General features: G+C 40.2%; 1 protein-coding gene across 1 annotated transcript; it reads left to right on the top strand.

Moving 5' to 3' along the window:
* Window positions 1-301: 301 nt before the first annotated feature.
* Window positions 302-22,465, top strand: lcp1 (lymphocyte cytosolic protein 1 (L-plastin)). Its single transcript, XM_036575983.1, has 16 exons — window positions 302-427; window positions 6,902-6,991; window positions 7,324-7,487; window positions 8,891-9,014; window positions 10,889-11,021; window positions 12,083-12,164; window positions 13,057-13,222; window positions 14,893-15,035; window positions 15,477-15,572; window positions 16,636-16,831; window positions 17,511-17,589; window positions 18,613-18,727; window positions 18,810-18,943; window positions 19,621-19,741; window positions 19,868-19,992; window positions 21,942-22,465. Exons 2-16 carry the CDS (start codon window positions 6,928-6,930, stop codon window positions 22,072-22,074), a joined length of 1,875 nt encoding a protein of 624 aa, XP_036431876.1. The 5' UTR covers window positions 302-427; window positions 6,902-6,927; the 3' UTR covers window positions 22,075-22,465.
* The last annotated feature ends 1,357 nt before the right edge of the window (window positions 22,466-23,822 follow it).

Here is a 23,822-nt window from a genome sequence, read left to right as displayed (position 1 = left end):
TCGCTCACTAGGCAGATACCTTTAGTGAATCCAAGGTCAAGCTCCAGCAATTTACATACACTAATCATTGATCAGTTGTCCGTCACTGATAGTTCCAGTTTCATGAAGCATGGCCACCATTTCGGTCTACTGGAGACGATCTATTTCATCTCAGTCTGCTTGAGTCTACTTTTTTGGAAGAAGTGTCTTGAAGCCTTGACATTTTGAAAGCGTCACCTTGCTTGCGAGAAGGCTGACTGGCAGATTGCCTTATAAAGCCATCAAGACCTACGTTCCTGTTTCAGCTTTGGTGCGCTGGCTGTCACTTCCTTCCTCTCTCATTTGAATAGATCTGTCGCTGTCGCAGCAGTCCTGCACACTCCCTGTCTAGAGCAGAGAGCAGGGGACCCACAGAGAGAGAAGACATCCTCACAAGCATCTTCCACAGGTAGGAGATTATCAGTTGGTCCATCTGTTGGTCATTGAGTGGTTGAGAGTTGGGTTGTTTGGGGGATGCACTGAGTGGGATCACCGATACTTTGGTACACTGATACTTCGGAGGGCCTTAGGTACATACAAGCGAACGTCTTGGCTCTCGTGTCCTTTTGGTAGAGGTTAGCCTGGCGAGAGATTCGTGATTGTGTTCTTGTTGCATTTCTGAGAATATATGAAAGTTCTCCCAACGATATGAAGGTTCCCCTTGATGTGCTCCACTACTGGTGCCCTTTCTAACAGTTACCCTGCTGTTCTGAGATGTTCCACCAAACTTGGCACCTCAAATGCTTTGCTAGCATTATCCTGGACTTGCTATGGTCCAGTTCTTGTAGACCATTCATCTAAGTCCATGGGCAAGTGAACCGTGTAGTAAAGTAAAGCATTGCTGTGCAGTTGAAGTGGAACAGGAAGTTGCGGTTAAGCCCTGCAGCAGCAGCAGAAGCTCTCGCTCGCCGTGCTTCTCCTAACATCTGCATTTCACTGAGCTAATCTCTTCCTCTGAGCTGTTGCTAAACGTGTGCCACGCCACAGACCCGTGGTGTCCCCTGCAAACAGGTCTTAATGCACAGAATCTCATGCCTGTGTCAATCCCTGCTCTAATCCCTAAATGAAGTGAATAAATATGATTACTTTGAGTTTGAACTGTTAATGTTGCAGAGGTGACATTAAGATATCACCTTCAAAGGGCTTGTAATGGCTTCCGCCTCTTTAGTTTTCCATTTCAAGAGCATGAAGGCGAGAGCACGAGGCAGGCGGAACTGCTCTGGAGGTGGGCGTCAGCAGTCTGAAATGACTAAGTGCCTCGAACAAAGATTTAGGTGTGAGAAGGCCAGGCTGCAAAAATCTACCCCGTGAACTACAACCTTAAAGAAGGTTTGTGGTTGAACTGATTTTAACGGCTTATTGTGAACAAGGTAAAATAACAGTTTTATCAACGCTATGCAAATGCCCTTCATTATGTGAGTACTTATGAAGGACCACAAACACCCGTGTGGCTTTATAATAGGCGAGATTTGCATGTCAAACAAAAAGAGTGCCGTTACATGAGGCCTCCAGTGAGCCAGAGGAAGAGGAGAGGAACTTCAGCTCCACAACGTTTGAGGAGGAACTTCTTACTGCGTTGAATGTCACTGACAAATGTAAACACATTTCACTGCAAAACAAAGAGTTTGGTCGTTTTGCTTCCAGAAACAGGCCGTTACAAACCGTTGCGGGATTTGGTGGGCGGAGATCTTTCGCTAAAGGAACCGTGGTGGTTTGGAAATCCATCGTGGTTTGAACGGTGGACTGAATTGGGAAACAGCTGTAAACCCTTTGATACTGAACCAACTAGTTTCAGCCAGTTTTGAAGGGTATTTTTCTGTCTTTCAATGGAAGCTTTCCTACTTTAACCTAAATGAAGAGTTTTATTATTTCTTCCACCACTGGAGATGTAGTACACCCCTAAGGGGGTGCTTCGAGGGTTCTTTAGTAACTCAGAGACCACTCAAAGAACCATTTGAATGCATAAATGGTTCTATGCATGATGAAATGGATCCTTCTAAGGAAAACTTATATAGTATAGCATCTGTATCTGTCTATAATGTCTGTTTTTGCACTGTCATGTTTACAGTAGGCTATATGTGGAACAAAAGAGAACAGTGAGAAAGCTTTTCGTTCCACTTTACTGGTGTAATCACATTAAAGTTGCATTGAATTTGTGAAGAACCTTTTAAAAAGTGGCCACCAGAAAGGGTTCAGCCGATGTTACAACACATAGAACCTTTTATTGGTACTATACAGACCCATTTTTGCATTTCATATTCTAAGTTTGTCAGTTGTTGACCCCTAAAAATTGCCAGTATTTCTAGAACTTCTAGAATAACTCAGCCAGTTTACAACACAGTCTGTGTTGTTACTGGATAATAATTGGTAAGATGTAATTATCTTGGGGGTTTTAAGGGGTAAAGACAGTACAGTAAAGGAAATACAGTATACATCATTTACTATCTGAAGGCTAAAGGTGGGCTAAAGACCCTTTAGGACATTGGTCAGTTCGCAGTCTGGAGCGGTTCTGAGTCTGATGTAGTATATAAACACTGTTAAAGTTTCCAAATGTACTATTTCCCCATTTCATACAGTCCATATATGGAAACTAAGCTGCAAAAACACCCCAATTATTTTTGCAATGTCATGAAAATCGACACAATTACATATATTAGCCTACAGCAGTTTAGCCCCCATTCACGCTGAAGTTATAAGGAGTGTTTCAGGCTGAAGTGCTTTTTGAATGAATCGCAATACAGGGCAGCCAATCAGAGCACAGCTATTTTACATATACCAGTCTTAAAGTTCTGGTATATTCTAAGGGAAAAAGAACAGATGGTGGTCAAGTAAAAATGAGAGTGACCAAATCAAGTTTCAGAGAAATTGTAGTGAATTTATAAGAAATGGTCCGATAGAAATGGCCCAGAATTATTTGGAATAAAATGTCTTTATGTTAACATACGAAGAAACAAAGTTACTATTGCAGAGATATGAGGCTTTATTAAAAAGAGAACAAACAAAAGCTTCTCAGAAGGACAAAGTATGCAATGTGCCTCTTTAAATGAGAGAAGGAGAAGGCTTTCAGTTCTGCTTTGGCTGTGTGTGAAAGGTTTGTTGTTTTCCTTAAAAGGAGACGCTGCCCGTAGCGGGACACGTTTAGAGAAATAAATCATCTCATAGCGCTATTAGCATCCTCATTATGCAAATCGGCCAACATCTCTCTTTCACTAATGGAGTTAAATATAATACTGCGGTATCAGCTGTAGCATAATGAGATCAGCACACAGGAACTTTCGTAGGGACTGAAGTTTACAGTTAAACTCAAACCGTTCCCATCATTTCCAGCTGCAGACAGAAGTCAATTATAGGCAGTTACAGAAGGCACTACAACACAAGGCCATTCTAGCAACTCCTGGAGAAAAACCTTCTTTCCCATCATTTGAAAAGTCCAGTTGCTCTTTGCCTTGTGTTAAAATTTCACGATGAACGGACCAACAGAAACGGCTCAAAAGTGCTTGGAAAAAAGTCCGGTTACACTGACTTCCGTTACAAATTAAGAACTTTTTTCCTTCTCCTGTAAAGTTACCATTTTGGAGATCAAGGGTTGGTTCAGACAGCGGCGACATGTAGGCCTAAGCACACTTAAAAGATGTGTATGTTCATGGTCTTACAGGCGAATAATCCACATATAAATATATATAAATACACCAGTATGTCGCTGTTGTCAGAAGAAAACCTTGTATCTCCAAAATGGTAACTTTACAGGAGAAGGAAAAAACATACTTTACTTTTAATGTAAGTCAATGGAACCAGACTTTTTTACAAGTTATTTTGGGTCATTTCTTTTAGTCAGTTCATCATGAAATGTACACACAATGTAAAGGGTAATAAGTACTTTCAAATTATGTCAAAAACTGAAAAATGTCAAAAATGGAGATACGAGGTTTTCTTCTGACAACAGCGATATTCATATAAGTATAAATATACATACAGTAACAGCTTTTACTATTCTGTGAAGGCTTTACGTTAAAAACACTAGAACACAGATGTGGCAATTTGCTTCCATTCAGCTACACAAGCATTAAGGCCCAGTGAAATTCTCCGCAGTGAGAGATTTCATGTCGCAGATTTCCAAGACAAATAAATTTCATGTGCGAAATTTCAGTTTCACTTTAACGAACCTGGGTGTAACCTTAGAGCTCTGTTTTATCCTTTACACAGTCAGTAAAGTAGCTTTTTTAGCTTTTTGAGAAATATTACTAAAGTTGGTCCTTTTCTATCTCAGAGAATTTCTAACAAGCAGGGTTGTAAAATTACTGTAATGTTCTTTTTTTAACTTGGTTTCCTAAGAAGACAATACATTCTCTACATTCTCACTAATAAAAACAGAAAAGAGCTCACATCACCCTTATTTTGAAAGAACTGCACTACCTGTATCCACCTGTATTAGGATTGAAGTTCCGCTACTAGTTTTTAAGGCTCTCTGTTGCACCAGTGACTGAGTTTAAATTAACTGAGCTAATCAAGGATTGATAATCTAGGTTTTATTTTAAATTGAGTTATGTTGCACCTTGTAATTTTAAACACGGATTAACAAATCTGCAATTAAAGACTTGAACCTGACAGTAAATCTGATTCCACCATGACAGATCCTGCAGTATAAATAAACAGCAGCAACAACACTGCTCTCCACACTAATCATTATTATAGGTTAAAATAGTTTTTTTTCCATTTTTTTGTGAATTCAGGCGTTTAAACAGTCCGTTATTAATGTTACACTCTGAGACTGCGTCATCAGGGGGCGCTGTTCAGCCAGGCTTGAGAAGTCTGCTTAAATTATATAAGCTACAAAGATTGTTGGCAGTTTGAATCAAAACATATAAATACAAATGCTGTCCGTGTTATTCTGTAAGTTGCGGTTTTACAGTAAAAGCTCAATCATTACTTAAATCTAAAGCCTTTTAGCCTGTTAGCTAGCTGGCTATATGCCAAGCTGTTTATCCTAATTATTTTATTCCAGTTTATGGTTAGCGAGTTAGATATCTTATTTGTTGTGCTGACATTTTTTTGTTGGCAGTCTTCCAGACCGGCCTCTTCCTGCGTTCTTATGCACCTCATAGCGGTACGCAGCTGCGTGAAGCCACAAAGGTTGGCATGGTGACCGCAGTGCTGTCAAAAATGGATGATTATAGAGGAAAGCTTTTATCAGTGTCAATTGACTTTTTTTTCCAATTTTCTCCATTTAGACGTATCCAATTCCACCCCCTAGTTAGGACTCCCCCATCACACGACACCACCAGCGCTAGTAGGGCGAAGGCAAACACAAGCTTCCTCCGAGACCTGTGAAGCGCCCCCGCATCTTGTCGAACTGCCACTAACCCAGCGTCACTGGACAGCTGAACACACTCAGAGGAGAACACTAACCACCAGTTCTGTTACGCCAGCTAACAGACACCTTTGCTGGCTAGCATCACACTGAGTGATGGAGATGGGGGCCATCCTGCCCACCCAGAGAGAGGCCAGTTGGGCTCTCTTGGACTCCCGGCTATGGATGGATGTAGCATCACCAGGGATCGAACTCACGATCTCCTGATAACAGGTCCAACGCTTAGATGGTTGCACCTCAAGGGACCCCCGTAGATTAACTTTAAGGTGGAAAAAAGGCAGGAGGACCCTCTGTTCTCTTTTATTGTTGTTGAATAAAACTGGGTTCATCTGTAACTCAACAACATTTGCCATCCCCAAAAAATCAACATCCAGTTTATTCCACTGCGACAGCAAAAGTTGGGAAAATTGAACTCTTGGCGTAGCGTTCCGCTCACCGCTGAAGTCTGCAGACTATGGCCGCTTGCAGTGGCAGAATTTTCTGTTGCAGCTCTGTGGCGTGCTACACCGCACGTGTAGTGAAGCAGCCTCGCTGCAGAACGGGGGGGCGGGGCCTGGGTGGTGGAGCTCGGGACTCACTTCTTGCCCTTGTGCCTCTCGTGGCGGGCACTGTCGTCCTCCTCCTCCCGACGTCACTCACGTCCCTCGGCAGAGCTGGGGCTTTGCGCTCCATCCCCCACCCACTCGCGGCCTTCTCCCCGCCATCCTCGCCGGGGTTTGTCGCCACTCGATGTTCGGGCCCCGCCTTCCGAAAGGCTCTCGTGGCCACCAGCGGGGCCCAGGGGTTGGAGCACGACACAAGCTCCATTGAAAACAATGAAGTATCCAGTTTGCCGTTGTTACCACAAACATGTGACTGCAGCATCAGTCACGTCCATTTCGTAAGACGACACAAGCCGGAAAAGTCTAGTGTGACTGCTGCTGTATTGACGTCAGCTACTGATGTTGGGTTCATCTCAGAGGTGTTGGATGGGGCTGAGATCAGGACAGTGCAGGCCAGTCACATTCTAAAAAATCAGCAAACAATTTCTTTATGGAGCTCGCTTTGTTCACTAAGGCACTGCACTTCTGAAACAGGAAAGGTTCTTCTCCCGACATACTTGGAAGCATGAGGTTCTCTAGATTGTGATCGTCTGCTGTAGCTAAGATTTGCTTCACTGTAGTTAAGGGCCCCAAATCGTGGAAAACAGCCCCGGCCCTTTATTCCTCCTCCACCAAATTTTCCGACCACTGGACCTAGACATTCAGGCATGTAGCGTTCTCCTGGCATCCGCCAAACTCGGAATCATCTGTCAGGCTGCCAGAGAGTGAAGCGTGATTCATCACTCCTGAAAATACATTTTCACTGCTCCAGAGTCGGGCAGTTGAGTAGGGCAGCTCTAGCAGGACAGAAAATGAACAGACTGGCTTGTTGGATAGGTAGCATCCTATTACAGTGCCATGCTGAAAGTCAAGGTTGTCTGTCGACTCTGCTCAGAAAACTCAAAAACTCTGTATGTCTGTGTCACTGTTACAGGTCATATTTACTAATTAGCAGCAAAGATGGCCAAAGGAGAGATTTCTGCTGAAGAGATCGAGGAGCTGAGGGAGGCCTTCAGCAAAGTTGGTAAGCACACACATATTGCTTGTCAGGGAAAACAAAAATATGTGCAGTTTATTGCCACCCATGCTGTCCACGCTCATTAGGTTCATTAGGCTGAAAAGAATTTAGGCCAAAATTAACCAGGTTCTGAGGTCTCTTTCATTTCTCAATACCTGACATGCTAATGCAGAAATATAAAGGCTTATCATATTTCTCTTGTAAATCATAACCTCCATGCCCAAGATGAAGCATATCTAAAATATGACTATAATGTTCCCAACTTGAAATGCACCCTATATAGTTTCATAAACATCCAGGGTTAATTTGCATGTAACTTACTTTGACTTTTCCCCCAGATGTGGACTCTAATGGTTATATCAGCACGGATGAGCTGACTGAGCTGTTCAAGGTGGCCAACCTCCCACTGCCGGGGTACCGGGTCCGCGAAATCATCCAGGAACTCAGCCAGACCATGGACCAAAACCAGGACGGCAAGATCACCTTTGAGGAGTTCGTAAAGGTCAGTCACAGGTCACTCAAAACTCTCATAAACAAGGGCAGAGTTAAACTGTGGGTGTGCCTTTTTCTCTACTGTCTACGGCCTAATCCCATTTCTTATTTTGACCCCTACCCCTTGTGTCACCTTGCGTCTTGGAACTGAGTTACAAGGAGTAGTGCTTGAAATCTTCCCCTACGAAACGGGACAACTGATAAAACGGCTTTTTAAGACACTCTGCTTCAAAAGCGATATCATTCCAGCCCCCTGCATCGAACCACTCAGCCATCAGCATCACTACAGCATTCAACAAAGTTCTCCCATACCAAAATCTGATGTATTTCCATATATGAACATAGCATATATTTAAAATATATGTAGGTATATGTTGGGTACATATATGTAAGTATCAAATATTGGACATATATGCATAATATATGGATCATACATATTTGTCTGATAGGTGAATACATACATGCATAAAATATGGAGTTTACATATATTGTATGTCTGATATAGATCTGATGCGAAAACAGATTTTTTAAAGCAAAAAAATCAAAATTTGTCAGCTACAAAAAGTCAAAATTTATATAACATGAAGTTAGCACGTCGCTGTTGTCGGAAGAAAACCTTGTATCTCCAAAACGATAACTTTACAGGAGAAAGAAAAAACCTACTTTATTTTTAATGTAAGTCAATGGAACCAGACTTTTTTCCAAGTCATTTTGCATCATTTCTTTTGGTCCATTCATCATGAAATTTACAGACAATGTGAAGGGCAAAAGGCATTTTCAGATCATGCCAAAAACTGATAAACAACAAAAATGGAGATACAAGGGTTTCTTCCGACAACAGCGATATATGAGTGATATATTCTATCCATCTATGACTAATGTTGTTAATAGTGTTACACGTACACGACTACGTGTGTTGATATGGCTGAAACATATAACCCATATTTAAAAACGTCTAATTTCATATAATGTGGCATATACGTCACATATATATCTGTGACAAAATGACAAAATCTAAGTAGGATATAAGGGAAGTTCATATAGGCTGATATGTGATTATATATCAGATTTGTTTATGGATTGTTTGTGTACACTGGTGGCTAAGTAGGTAAGCTAGCTACAGAGAACCAGTGAATCCTGATTCTACCTAATTAGCATCCACAACATCAACAACGTAGCTAGAACAATGGCTAATGAATAATGACTTTTGAGAACACAATTGGAACAACCTTGTTTGTCTACACTGTAGCCCAGTTAACTAGATAGCATTTGAAACAACAGCTTGAGGCGGCAGAACTAGCTAGCATGTTAACCTACAAATATCATCAAATGTACAGAAAACTGTAAAATGACCACTGACATAAATATAACCGTACATAAAATGATATTTTCCTGCGTTCTTTCTCATTTCAGGTGTTCCACGGGCTGAAGAGCTCGGAAGTGGCGAAGACTTTCCGGAAGGCCATCAATAAGAAGGAAGGCATCTGTGCCGTGGCGGGAACTTCGGAGCAGTCTGGCACGCAGCACTCCTACTCAGGTATGATAATTAAAACCAGAAATAAAATTATATTTCCACTTTTTGACAAATACAACACTATATCCTGGAATAACTTGTATGAAATAACTTATATTTATTATATAAATATATAAATAACTTTATATTTATTATATATCGTCATAATTCTAGCTAAATAAATTATCCAACATACCTGAAATGTTACCTAGACAAAAAACATCTGACAAAGTTGTAATGACTTTGGTTGAGAACATAGTAACTAGTAGCGAATTAGCTTTAGCTGGCCATTTGAGACAATGGGTTGAGGCGATGGATGCTAATGCTAATATGCGAATACACTCAATGTATCAAAAGCTGAAAAATGACAATTGACGTAATGTAAAATAATATTTGGACACCTTTGACAAAAAAACAAGTAAAACACCACATAAACAGCTGAAATGTCTTAAATTTGGAGATGAATAGCCTTAAAAGATAGGCATTCCCCTGTTAGCAAAACCAGTGTAGACCAGCAAAACCATCATATCCCTGCTCTCGGAACAAAACTCCATATCTCCAAACAGGTAACTTTACTGGACACGGAATGTTCTTAGCTTTTAATGGAAGTAAATGGAGAAATAATTTTTTAATTAAGTAATTTCGGATCATTCCTGTTGGCCCTCTCATCATGACATTTTGACACAACATAAAGGGCAACTACTTTTTTCAAATTATGTAAAAAAATTAAAAGCGACAAAAATGGAGATATGTGGTTTAATGACGACAGCAACGATACGTTGTGTTCTTGATGCTGGTATGCTGGTCAACCAGTATGATCATGCTGGGTGACCAGCTAAATCACCACCAAACCAGCCTAAACCTGCTTAGACAAGTGTAGACGAAGTTATATTCACTTTGTCACTGTGGTGGGATCCACAATGGTTATATGATGTATTTGCGTAGTGTAGGCTGCGTATTGTAGTGAGGGAACATTAATGGTTAACCCCATAAAATCCCAGCCTTATTACACAATAAGGCTTATTATTCAGTAACTACAGGCACTTCAATGTAAACTGGCTGAGTTATACTTATTATAGAAGTGTGTAATAAAACCTTGGGCCTGCCGGTGGACCCTGGCCAATTTAAGGGGGTTAAAAACACAAAAAGGACACAAAGTCATTGATTCTGTAAAGCTGATGAGGCTAAGAGATCTAATGCTGCTCAGTAAATTATTACATAACATAACAAATAGCATATTAAATGCGAGAATAGTGGAATGACCTTTTAAGCAGACCTTAGTTGGCTGCATTTTGCACACATTAGTAATAAATTGGCTATAGTAATATGTATTGTTATAGCTAAATACTGCTATGCCGTTGGCTTAACTTTAACTTCACTCAGTGGTACGTTTTGTAAGTGCCTGAATAAAAACAGCGGTTAAATTAAGAAATTAATCAAATAAATTGATTAAAACAAAAACTTTAGCATCTTCATACGTGGTTTATAATGCAAGTAACACAATAATATATGATCAAGGAATTTGACGGTGATAAAAATGGATAGATTTGTAACTAAATATGAAGCCAAATGAAATAGTTCTTTATAGCATCACCACTGTACCATTATATATCCAATATTTAGCTGAATGAACAGTATTTTTATGCAAAGGTTTTGGCGCCCCAGGTCAACTGACATGAAATAAGTGGACACACCCTCTACAGAGAACACACATTTTAATGCGCAGTTACTGTTTATTAATAAAATGCGGCCTGTGCAAGAGTTATGGCACTGGAACGCCATGTTTACATTTGTTCCCTATAGAGAACTTAGAAAAGCAGCTAAACATGCACTTTGACTGGGGGTGTTCAAACTTTTGTATGTGACTGTATATCTGCTCTCTCCATTTGTGTATGTAGAGGAGGAGAAGGTTGCGTTCGTGAACTGGGTCAACAAAGCTTTGGAGAAAGATCCTGACTGTAAACATGTCTTGCCCATGGACCCCAGCTCAAACGACCTGTTCACAGCGGTGGGAGATGGCATCATTCTCTGGTACACACACACACACACACACACACTATGGCTCACTTGACTGATTGATTTTCGAGTATTCATCATTTACAACAGTTAAAGAAAAACACAATGGACCTCGTTCTCCTATATCTTAATTTGTTCTTAAGTGTGTTCTTGAGAAAGGTCCTGCGAAAAAGTCTACGTCAGATTCATGACGTGTTCTTAAAGCGCAGAACGGTTCTCACCTTTGTGCTCTTGAGTGTGTTTAGATTCTCTTCTCACCTAAGAGGCACACTGAGAGTATTCTGGACATGCATAGAAAGTACTGGTCACATTTTATTTAGATGGTCCCCTATAGATGATCTACATATACTTTCTGGTGATGCTCAGTTGAATATTAATAACATTAAGGTTATGATTAGGTGTAGGAGTGGGTGTGGGTTTTGCCTTGAGGTTAGGTTTAGGGTTAGGGACAGATTTAATAGAATCTTTCACACACATCTTCAAGCTCAGTTGCATTTAATAGGTATTTAGTTGAAAATTAGATAAAAATAGACTGAGCATCTACAGTGGACTATCCAAATAGTGTTACCAAAGTACTTTGTTAGTAGCGAGGGGATGTTTCATTTTGATGTGGTTATGCAGAGCGGTATTATAGAAGTACAGAAGCTTTGAAGTGTTCGTTTTACTTCAGCACAGTTTTACATCACTTGCAGTTGACGTTGGTTAACTCGGGGGTTCCCAAACTCAGTCCTGGCAACCCCACACTGACTTTTTTGTTCAAACAATGCAAATGTACCTTCAAGGTACGGCAATGGTCTTAATGTCCAGCTGTGTACCTAAAAGGTTTTTTTTTTTTCCCCAGAGTAAAAGTGCATATATCTTTTTATAACATAATGTTTAAAAATAGAAAAAGAGAACAAATATATTGTGTACAGTGAGTGTGGGGCCACCAGGACTGGGACTGGGAAACCCCTGAGATTAACTGGTTTCACTTCTGAAGTATTTCCGCAATAAGAAAATATGTTTGGTACTTTCTGGACCTTCTCCTGGTTCCTCTAGTTGGTTATGAGTGTGTTATTTTTCATTCATTTCTGCAGTAAAATGATCAACTTGTCCGTCCCCGACACCATCGACGAGAGAACCATCAACAAGAAGAAACTCACCCCTTTCACCATCCAGGTAACCCAACTGGTGGGGTGGTACATCTACGCTCTTACAAAAGATGGTGCTTCAAGGGTTCTTCAGTAAAGAAAATGGTTCTATATAGAATCATAAATACTCAAAGAACCCTTTGCATGATTAAAGTGTTCTTTACATCATGAAAGGGTTCTTCAGATTGATGGAGAATGTGCATGAATGTGCTATAGATGCTTCTATATAGAACCTTTTAGAAATGTTCTTCTATTGTTACAAGCTCGACACCGTAGCAATAGAAGAACCCTTTTGGTGCTATGTAGAACCATTTTCAAAAAGCTACAGCACGTTCTCCATCAATCTGAAGAGCCCTTTCATGATGCAAAGAACTCTTTAATTATCAGTGTTTATGGTTCTATATAGAACCATTTTCTTTGCTAAAGAACCCTTGAAGCACCATCTTTTTTTAAGAGTGTATAATATGATCAAATGTTTATTCCCTGGCCACTTTATGAGAAACCCCCCTTGTAGCTCCGCCTTGCTGGTGTACAGTAGAGACTGGAGCTCATCTGTTGATGCACAGTTTGTATTAGCCGTCCTGTAGCCCTTCATCAGTGGTCAGTTTCTGACCACAGAACCGCTCTTGATCCACCACCCAAATAATGTCTGGTCATCCACAGTCTAGTGGTCAGAAACTGAACAGTGATGAATGAATGGGGCTGATAAACTGTGCAGCAACAGATGAGCTACAATCTGTAAGTGTACACATATGGTGGAAGAACAAGGTAGGTGTTTCTGATAAAGTGGCCAGTCAGTGTATTTACGTCTAAGGAAGTGAGGTTTGTAACACCAAAACTTTTTTTTCATCCAAATGTGCCTTTTTTCAGTGTACATGTGTGTTTAATCTCAGATTCTTCACCGTTTTCTGTGTTTTCAGGAAAATCTGAACTTGGCTCTGAACTCATCTTCTGCTATTGGGTGCCACGTGGTGAACATTGGCGCAGAGGACCTGAAGGAGGGCAGGCAGCACTTGGTTCTGGGTCTGCTGTGGCAGATCATCAAAATCGGCCTGTTGGCCGACATTGAGATCAGCAGGAATGAAGGTAGAGTGAGCAGGCACAGTTAGTTAGCTAGCAGCTTAGCCAGCTTCTGGCTAAGTAAGAATAAGCAATAATAATCAATCCTTATAATTCTAGATTAGAGGTGGGCGATATGGCAAAAATCTAATATTGCGATACTTTTACACGGTACACAATATTTTTTCAGACAACTGATCAGAGGAAAAAAAACAACAAGCAACATTTTAAAAAATACTATCAAAAACTTCAATACAATGATTTTTTATACTATATTTGGCACTAAATCCAGTGAACAGGACAAATTTGGTCAGTATGCAGTTGGTCAGTGTTCTACAAGTACTGATGAAATCCTCGATATGCTCAGAAGAGCATACTGTATTGCATTGTGACATAATTTATCATAATAATGATATATATTGTCATATCGCCCAGCCCTATTCTAGATCATTATCTTCCAGAGCATAGCTCAAAAATATCTGTGATGGCTCAGGAAACTTAATTGTGATCCTTAAGTCTTTAAGAGGAGTAGCATTAAACAAAAGGAGACAGTGAAGTACTTCTGACCCAGATAAAAATATAATAATAATTCACAGCATCAAAACTAAGAAGGCTCTCAGTGTTGGACGAGGAATGGTAAGCGTTGTGTGACTTTATTGAGCGCTGTACTAAAACTCAAGAGGAGGCCCGAGTGTACGGATGTCCGGAGAGGCCATGAGCTGTGGCTATAATTTTCTGGATATTTGTTATCTCGAGATCACAAGATAATTTGTTCACAAGATAATTTGTAAATAAGTTGTGACTTCAAGATAACAACTTTGTTATCTTGAGATTACAAGACAGTTAGGTTATCTTGAGATCACGACTTAGTTAACTTGTGATCTCAACACAACAACTTTTGTCATTTTCAGATCACAAGATAGTTAAGTCGTGATCTCAAGATAACAATCCAGGAAATTATAATTACCTCATGGCCTTTCTGGTTTTCCGTACAAGTGAGATTAATGATAATATTAATATTAATGATAAAATCTTGTGATCTTGTTATCTTGAGATCACATAATTAAGTCATGATCTCAAGATAACTTTTATCTTGAGATCGCAAGATAATTAAGTCATGATCTCAAGATAGCAACTTGGTTATCTTGAAATCACAAGACAGTTAAGTTATTATCTTGGGGTCATGACTTAGTTATGATCTCAAGATCACGACTTAACTTTCTTGTGATCTCAAGATAACAATCCAGGAAATTATAACTACCTCATGGCCTGTCTGGACTTCCGTACAGGTGAGATTACTGGGCACTTTTTCTGAGGAGAAATATCTGAGCAGCAGGAGAGACTTGAGCTAAAGGCTCCTTTGTCTTTCCATCTGATCTCATTGACGTCAAGAAGAAACTACAGATTTTAACACATTGTAGGATTCGAAACAACACTGAGTCGGCAAAACTAGCTAACATGCTAATTCACAAATATACTTAAAAATATGTAAATAACTAAAATCATTTAAAAAAACAATAAAATAGAAGCACAATATCATACACTGGATGAAATAACCTACATTTGAAGATGCCACATGCTGCACTGCCTCTGCCATCGTAAATGAAACATTTCAAAAAGCGTATTAACTTGTGTTGTTATTTGCCATATCAATAGTGTATTTAAGTTGTCTAAGAACTGAGCGTATGTGTGTGTAGCTCTGATCGCCTTGCTGAGGGATGGTGAAAATCTGGAGGATCTGATGAAGCTGTCTCCTGAGGAGTTGCTCCTCCGGTGGGCGAACTACCACCTGGAGCAGGCCGGCTGCTCCAAGATCAACAACTTCAGCTCCGATATTAAGGTAAATACCCCAAAGCACCTGCATATATACATACTAAAGGAATACTTTGGCTAGAAATCAAATTTACACATTGTTCCCATACCCCAAAGTAGTCAACTGGCCAAGACCTGTACGGTTCTGTAGTTTTGCTTTGGAGCTTCGAGTCTAATGTAGCTAAGAAGTAAAGGAAGCTTTTATTCCACCATTTTTCAACATGCACAGACTTGATTACGTTGATTCTTACACTGTATGACACACTGTTATCTATGAAACAGACAAAAGTATATTGGCTAAAGTAAGCGTGATTTTTGTGCTTACGTTTGTCCACTTTTGGACAATGACGCGTCAAGTTGATTTTTCAGTTCTTTTAAAGTGAGAAGCTACAAGCATTTTGATCTTTACTTGTAAGTGTACCATGTCGACAAGAAATAAGTTTGGTTTGTGTTTTCTGCCTGTTTTCAGGACTCCAAGGCCTACTACAACATCCTGAACCAGGTGTCCCCCAAAGGAGATGAAGAGGGCATCCCACCCATTGCCATTGACATGTCCGGCCTGAGGGTGAGTGGATCGCTCTTCTCCACAACCTACAGCTGAAACCCTCAGCACAGCAAAACCGAATAACTGAATAATAAATATATGCTAGACGTTACATTCTTATTAGTGGTTGCACAGCTATTGATTTACTAGGCAGCTTATTTAAAAACATGGACTAGTTGACTAGTTGTTATTTACCATGGTTAAAGAAAAAGTGTTCCAAAATAGTATTTTCCACAAATTGAGCTCAGTGCTAGACTGCACGTGTCCAATACGTTCAATTTTTTTATGAACAGCTAGTGTTGCATAGCTAATTTTGAGGTGGTTATGTACACTTTTTTTATATTTTAGTGTAGTTTAGACCAAACTGCAGTAGAATAATCTCTTATGTAGTATTTTCAGACTAAAAAAAGTACACTCAGCCTTGTGTTAAACTGAAAAACTACTGCCGCCACCATGTTTCACTAAAATTAGGCCCTGACTAGTTTGTAGCTGCACACAGCGCTAACCTAGTAGCCTAAGTAGTTTATGCAATCCCCAATTCTTACAGCTGAAACCTGTCTGTTACCATGTTGTCCAGTCTGTGTTATACTGTATACTCAGTTTAGTCAGAGGCAGCATAACGGAGGAGACAAGTCACTGGCTGGAAAATGAATGGGAAGGCTCATAACGCTCAACATGGTGCCGGTATTAAGTCCCGCCCTTCAATAAAAAGAGACAGCTTGTTGGTAAAGCCGCAAGCGGGAAAAGCTCCCCCTTGTGGTGGAGATCTGCGCGTGTGTGGTAGCAAGAACAACCCGAAATAACTCAATATTGTTCTTTTGTGTTATTTGAGCCAAATGCTACAAACTATTTAAGATATTTTCATCCAATTTTGTCAGTGATTTCAAATGTGGGTTCAAAAAGGTAATTTGGGCTTCAGTTTCGAGTTTTTAGGTCTCTCCATTTAAAGAGACAGGAGTCTGGCATTGCATGACTGGAAATAACTGCCCGGTGGCGTCGCCAAGATTTTCTTATAAGGACTTTGATTTGGTCTTGTACACCTGTGCATATTTGAACATGTACTGCTCTCCATCGCCCCCTGCAGGAGAAAGATGACCTGAAGAGAGCCGAGTGCATGCTGGATCAGGCCGACCGCCTTGGCTGCCGACAGTTTGTCATGCCCACCGATGTGGTCCGTGGCAACCCTAAGCTCAACTTGGCCTTCGTTGCCAACCTTTTCAACAAATACCCGGCCCTGAAGAAGCCAGAGAACCAGGATATCGACTGGAGCTCTATTGAGGGTGAGCCCCCCTGAAACCAGCACAGAAAGTGTTAGAGTTCTGTAGGGGCCTCAAAAGTTTAGCATGTTCTAGATAAGTGTCTTATCATGTTGCTCAAAAACCACATGGATTTAGTCTTCTACTGTAAATATCACTGCAATTGTATTATCTAGAGATGCACCAATTAATTTTTAGGGCTTTTTCTGATTCCAGTTTCTTTCCAACCAAACTGGTCATTGGACAATTTATTATTAGCCTTTTCTTTCAGGTAGAGTTGCAAAATAAATAACATTATTATCTTTAAAGAGCCAAAACGGCATTTTAAATTTGCAAATGAAAATATTCAGCTGCCTGATTAAATAACATGAAATATTATCTTATAGTAATATAATAATATAATATTTATCTTTATCGTGAGAATATAACATTTTTAACAAAGAGGTCATAATTAGTTTATTTAATTAGATTTAGTTCAGTGTGAAATGTTGAATCATAGATTTTGATAGTATGTTTTTAAATGTGGCACTTGTTTGTCTGAAAAACTAAATACTGTAATACTGTGTTATATCATGTATCATTAAAACTCCATTTGTGCCATATTGCTCACCTCTAGGTGTAGAATAGTTACGCTCAGTGATAGAACCTGCCTTTGCTCTGCTGGCAGCGCTGTAATCTGATCGATTGTGCGTTTCCTCGGCAGGTGAGACCAGAGAGGAGCGCACCTTCCGTAACTGGATGAACTCTCTGGGCGTGAACCCCCGCGTCAACCACCTCTACGGGTACGAAGCCTCTCTTTACACCAGGGCTCCTCAGTTCTGCAGTCTGGTGATCTCCCTGCTCAAACTCAAACACACCTGATTCAACTGCATTCAACCATTTTCATGTTCATTAGAAGCGTTTGAACTGGGAGATAATCCAACTGCACTGAAGCTCGACTCTACTATGCTTTGCATTTGTTGTTTATTTGTTGTTTATTTTTTAGGATCCCCATTAGCCGCTATCACGATAGCTGCTATTCTTCCTGGGGTCCAGTAGACGTACTGTACATTACAAAATAGTATAATGACAATCAACGAAACAGTCATACAAAACAAAAAGAAACTGAGAGAAAAGGCAGACTTACTCTGCACTGCTTTAAGCTTTAGCTCAGCTTTTCTCGCATCTCCAGCAGGAAACTTTTCCTCAAAAGTCGAATGTCTCTCAGTATTTAACTTTTTACGAGGCTGAAGTCGCTTCTCATTCGCCAGCTTCTTGTTCAAATTTTCCCGTTCCACCTTAAATGGTGCCTGAGGCGCCAGAATGTAACTGCTGCACCATTTAAGGTGGAATGGGAAAATTCGAACAAGAAGCTGGCGAATGAGAATCTGACTTCAGCCTCATGACTTTTTAGTGTTTGTCAGTTTCTCACTGCAGATTAAACGTATCAGGAAACCAGCTGGAGTGATTATAAACGCAAATAAGCGTTCATCTCCAAATTATTGATGTTCGTCTTAAATCTCTCTCTTTGTTTTTTCGTTAGTTAGCTACTAGCTAGGCGAGACTGTTGTCAGCATTAAAGACCATTTATTGTTAAACTGTGTTGAACGATCAGCAGAGCTTTATTTTACTTTGTTACCTACAAATCTAATCCTGCTGAGGAGCCACAACAGGACAGTAAAAGAGCTGTATGTTGCTGACCCCTGTTCTATACGAACATTGTAATGTAATTCTTGCTGCTTTATTTTGCATTATTTCCAGTTTCATCAAATGTTTTATTGCTGCTTTTGATCATATTGAAGACTGATTTGATGTGTTTGTTACAGAGACCTGGATGATGCCCTGATTATCTTCCAGCTGTACGAGAAGATTAAGGTTCCTGTAGACTGGGACAAAGTGAACAAGCCGCCATACCCCAAACTGGGCAGCAACATGAAGAAGGTGGGATTACGACCATCCATAACCGTCCTATAGTAGCTGTATAGCACCCAGCAGTCTATGAAACCTCTGTTTTGTCTGGCAGTTGGAGAACTGTAACTACGCCGTGGAGCTGGGAAAGAAGGAGGCTAAGTTCTCTCTGGTGGGAATCGCTGGGCAGGACCTAAACGCGGGCAACCGCACGCTCACCCTCGCCCTGCTCTGGCAGCTTATGAGGAGGTATGAGAACAAGAGGGGCTCACTGTTAAAAAACCTTATGTGAAGGACATTATGCTGTCAAACTGGTTCTGATGACCATATGGACAGTGTTTCTTCAGAATATCCTGGGTCTTCTGGCTTCTTAATGGCTTGTTTGCTGGCCGTCCTCTAACTCTTTTACCTCCAACTGTTCAAAATGTGATTATTTTTCCAAAAAAAATTGGTTCTTCTCATAATGTGTCCAAAATAAGAGCTTCAGTTCAGCTATCTGGGCTCTGAGAGAGATGTTAGCAAGGAAGGAGATAACCGTTAAAAAAAGCTACACTCCCATTTTAGCAAAAAGGGTTCTATGTAGTACCAAAAGGGGTCCTTTGGCTTGTAACAATGGTGGAACCCTTTTTGGTGATATATAGAGCCCTTTTCAAAAAGGTTTCTAAGTGGAACCATCTACAGCACATTCTCCATCAATCTGAAGAACGTATTCACGGTGAAAAGAACACTTTAATCATGCAAAGGGTTCTTTGAGTGTAAATCGTTCTATATAGATCCATTTTTTGGCTAAAGAACCATAGCAAAACCATCTTTTTAGTGTAGGTTTACTCTCTGGATAGTTTGTTGACTATTCAGCAGTCCCTTGAAGCCATTTGTCACCAAAACTGAACAAGCACATGAAAATCTTGGTCTGCTCGGCTACTCAGGTACACTCTGAACATCCTGGAGGACCTTGGCGATGGGGAGAAGGTCAACGATGACACCATCGTCAGATGGGTGAACAACACTCTCACAGAAGCTGGCAAAAACACCATCTCAGGTTTTAAGGTGCCACACCCAGCTCATCTTTTCCATGTTAAAAACTGTGAAGACATGAAATTTGCTAAAAAAAAAAAGCTGAATGCATTTGGTTGAAAGCTGAGGTGAGATATAGCTTTGATTTTGGATCTGCAGGATGGATCCATAAGCAGCAGCATGCCGGTTCTGGACCTCATCGATGCCATCCAGCCAGGCTCAATCCGCTACGATCTGATCAAGGCAGAAGATCTTACGGATGAAGAGAAACTCAACAATGCCAAGTAAGTTCTCATGACCAGCCTGTGTCCTTCTCACACTGAGAAGAGAATCCCACGCTAATTCTGAGAACACAGTGGTTAAACCAAAAAAAAACAGCTGCTGGAGTTAGTTTTGAAAGGTTCTGCCATAGCAGTGGAAGCGCTACCAGAGAACTTGTAGAGAGGAGAATTCCCACTCTGTAATGTCTGCCAGGTTTACCCAAACGCTAGAGGGCGCTCACGAGCGAGTCCAAAATGAATGGGTTAAGATGGAGCATTTGAGGAAAATCATGGTTTATAAATGCTGAAACACTTTTAATGTAAAAGAATTCAATCATTTCCTGAACACAGAACAGCATAAAACATTTTAACACTGCTGTTATATTTTTAAGAGCTTTTAAACTCGAGTTTCGTTCATGACGTCAGTGAGCGCGAACAGCCAATGAGCTGCTCTGCTTACCAACCAATCAGCACTCAGTGGCAGTAATGTTAGTGTCCTGCTGCCCAAAACCCGTTTGCTGTAGAAAAAAGGAAACATACAGGTGAGACTTCTTCGCTTTTTTAGTGAAATCCATCCTTCTACTTTGTAAAATTAAAGGAAAGTTCTGGGCGAGTGATTAGAAACTATTTTAACTTTTCATTTTTAGCCATTGAGCTCCATTTCACTCCCATTCAATGAGGACTCGCTCGCAGACGCCCTCTGCTGTTTAGCAGTCCCGTTTTTGATATAATGGGGGAAATAGGAAGTGGCCAGGCTCCTCATAAACTAGCTCTGGTACTACCGTTAGCGCTTTCATGTTTGAAGCTTAGCAGTTTTCTCATTGACTGTGTAGTCAATGTCAGACGTGTAGTCAATGTCATTCTGTGAAGCTTGTCACAAAGGTTGGACAAGCTTCACAGAATGCTAGCAAATGTTGCATTGAACCCAATGAGCACACAACTTAGAAACAGACCATTTTTGTCAAAATATTTTGTGTATTATAAATCTATTTTATACTGAGCTGAACCACAGTCATGAGTTGGATGCAAAAGTTTGGTCAAATTATGTTTTTTGATTTTCTAAGTGAAAGTATGAGAATACTCTATAGAAAACAAACATAAATATGACTTTGTTCTGCAAGTTTTAGTCCACAATTTCTGTTTATTTATTTTACATTTGGAAAAAAATAAAACCGTGCTTTTGCACAGACCACATTTTATGTTTTAATGTAAAATTCAGCGAGTAAAGAGTAATTGTATATTAAAATGCGCAGAAGTGTGTTCTCTGTAGAGGATATGAAATTAAGAAAATAAATAAAGCATGTAATTTGATCAGGGGTGCACAAACTTTTGCATAAGACTGTATGTTGTTGTAGCTAATCTAAAGCAGGCAGATTGATAAAAACATATAATTTACCGTGACGCTAAACGTTAGCTTGGTTAGACAACTAAAAAAAGTACATTGTCTGTGAAACGTTTGGAATCACTTGCCGTAATATTAATTTTTTGCCATTTTATATGCGATAACAAAATATGACAAACCAATCTCCAAAAGGTATTTATAGACGGTTTGTTTAATATTTCAAGAATTCTATGAACAAACAGGAATGATAATATACTGTAATTTTTCATTTACATTAATATTTTTGTCAAGTTAATTGCCTTGAGAGTTAATTTATTGGTATATTAATTGTTTTAATTTATTAACTTACTTTAAACTTAACTATTGAGGTTCTTGCAGTCATTTAGTAAAACAGCTCTGTTTATCAGATTTAATTTACAGCTTGTTAGTGTCTTACTGATTATCTAAAACCATTTTATAAGGTTGAAAACATAGATCCCGAACTTTTGGACACACTAGTGTCCAACCTCACTACAGCAGCTGTGGATGAACACATTTGTGGAGCACTGATAGGTCAATTTGCACAGTTTCTTGCCTTATAGATTTACTGGGCAAGGATAAGCAACTGAAGCCTGTGATTGTTTGGTTCTAGGTACGCCATCTCCATGGCAAGAAAGATCGGAGCTCGGGTGTACGCGCTTCCAGAGGATCTAGTGGAGGTCAAGCCCAAAATGGTGATGACGGTCTTCGCCTGCCTCATGGCCCGGGGCATAAAGAGAGTGTAGTGCTGAGGAAGTTTCCACGTTTCGAGACCAGAGGAAAATACCATTCAGAATTAGCTGCCTACCACTATAATACGTTTCTGCTCATATCTACACTGTAGTCAGTTTATTAGCAAACAAATAAGCCTGGAAATCACAGGCCGACAATGGACAGTGTTCTTTTCTACCTTTTTCCCTCTGACTCTGTGATTGCTAACATTAGCTTTGGCCAATGCTAAAATGACCTTACGGGGTAACGGAATTGAAGTAGTGACCTGGAGAAGCCGAGAAACGATGCTTCACATTCTCTACCAATCATACAGAGGTAGAATATATTTCTGTGATCAGTGCACAAGAGTTTTGTCTTTACGTCAGAAGGAACAACGAAATAAAACCTGACAGTTTTCTACTAAAACCAGCGTGTGACTCTCTGAATGCTGCACCGCATGGGCTCTGACCTCAGCTGAGGAACTTAAGGGTTGATGCTGGAGTTTTGCGTGTTTAAATGTTAAGATAAAAGGTCACATTAAGTGAACATTTAAGCAATAAAACACAAGAGGGAGTGTGTTATCACGAAATAATGATGATATTGGCGATAACACACTCCCTCTCGTGGTCTATTGCTTTTATACAACAGTTAAATAAATAAAGTAATAAATTAATAAACTGGGCCGTGAACGCGGCGTTTAATATGTTTTAATGTTCGCAGTTCCTTCACCAAATTATAGTTCCTTAACGAGCAGCTTGTTGCTACGTCAGAGTAACGAGCTCCGCCCACTCGCTGCACAGCCGGCAGTTCGTTCTCCAGCTCCTTACACTAAATTCCCAAACTGTCATCACCACTGAGCAGCTTTTCAGTCGGCAGCTGTGACAGAAACAGCTAAACAACCTGGAATCAGCCAGAAATGAACCCAACACCATTCGCCAAACGTGTAGTCTGATCTTCAGAGTCTGACCAAATCAGACTGAGCCATAAAACTGCCCCAATATCAAGTTTAGCTCAGTTTTGTCAGTTTTTGCCAGATCAGTATTAACGTTGTTTTGTTCCAGCCAGTCTGTAAAGCATCTTACAGCCCATTTAGTTTGGCGAATGGTGTTGGGTTCATTTCTGGCTGATTCCAGGTTGTTTAGCTGTTCTTCTGTCTCAGCTGCCGACTGAAAAGCTGCTCAGTGGTGATGACAGTTTGGGAATTTAGTGTCGTCTCATCTTCAGAGTCTGACCAAATCGGCTGTCGGTCAAATGTGATCTTAAAAGTGTCCATTTTCTGTTTGTGGCAAAGTAAGAAGTAAAAACGTTCAAATGGCTTGAGCGTCTCCTACAGCTGTCAGAGTCGTTGCTTAGCAACGGCGTCTCAGTGGAGTGATACAGTGTGTGAATAAACCCGTGATGTTATGGTGAAATAACAGCACGGTTAGAGCGTTTCTCAATCAATCAGCTCGCATGGCCGGAACTAACTGTTGTATAATTACATTTACAGTATTTAGCAGACGCTCTTATCCAGAGCGACTTACAAAAGTGCTTTGTTGTCACTCAGAGAAAGTATCTTTGCTAGTTAGAAATAGGTTAGAGAGAAAGCCAGTCCTGAGCTCAGATACCGCTAGAAACAAAAGCCCATGTTGATACCCAAAGAAAAGGAAACAGAGTTAAACACAGAGCAGTACAAGTACAGTACAATACATTACAATAAGTACTTAAGTAACTCAGTGCTCTCTTAAGTGCTGTATAAAAAGACGTTCTTCTGTCTGCGTTTGAAGGCCGTGAGAGACTCTGC

This window comes from Colossoma macropomum, unplaced genomic scaffold (genome assembly GCF_904425465.1).
Source record: "Colossoma macropomum unplaced genomic scaffold, Colossoma_macropomum, whole genome shotgun sequence".
NCBI lineage: Eukaryota > Metazoa > Chordata > Actinopteri > Characiformes > Serrasalmidae > Colossoma > Colossoma macropomum.
Note: the sequence above shows the minus strand (reverse complement) of the source record. Positions and strands in the feature narration are given on the sequence as shown.

Excerpts from the sequence above, each read along its gene's own strand:
- lcp1 (XM_036575983.1), top strand. The coding sequence starts at position 6,928 with ATGGCCAAAGGAGAGATTTCTGCTGAAGAGATCGAGGAGCTGAGGGAG. Across the intron at positions 15,036-15,476 it reads ACTTCAGCTCCGATATTAAG|GACTCCAAGGCCTACTACAA; the intron begins GTAAATACCCCA and ends GCCTGTTTTCAG. Across the intron at positions 17,590-18,612 it reads CGCGTCAACCACCTCTACGG|AGACCTGGATGATGCCCTGA; the intron begins GTACGAAGCCTC and ends TGTTTGTTACAG.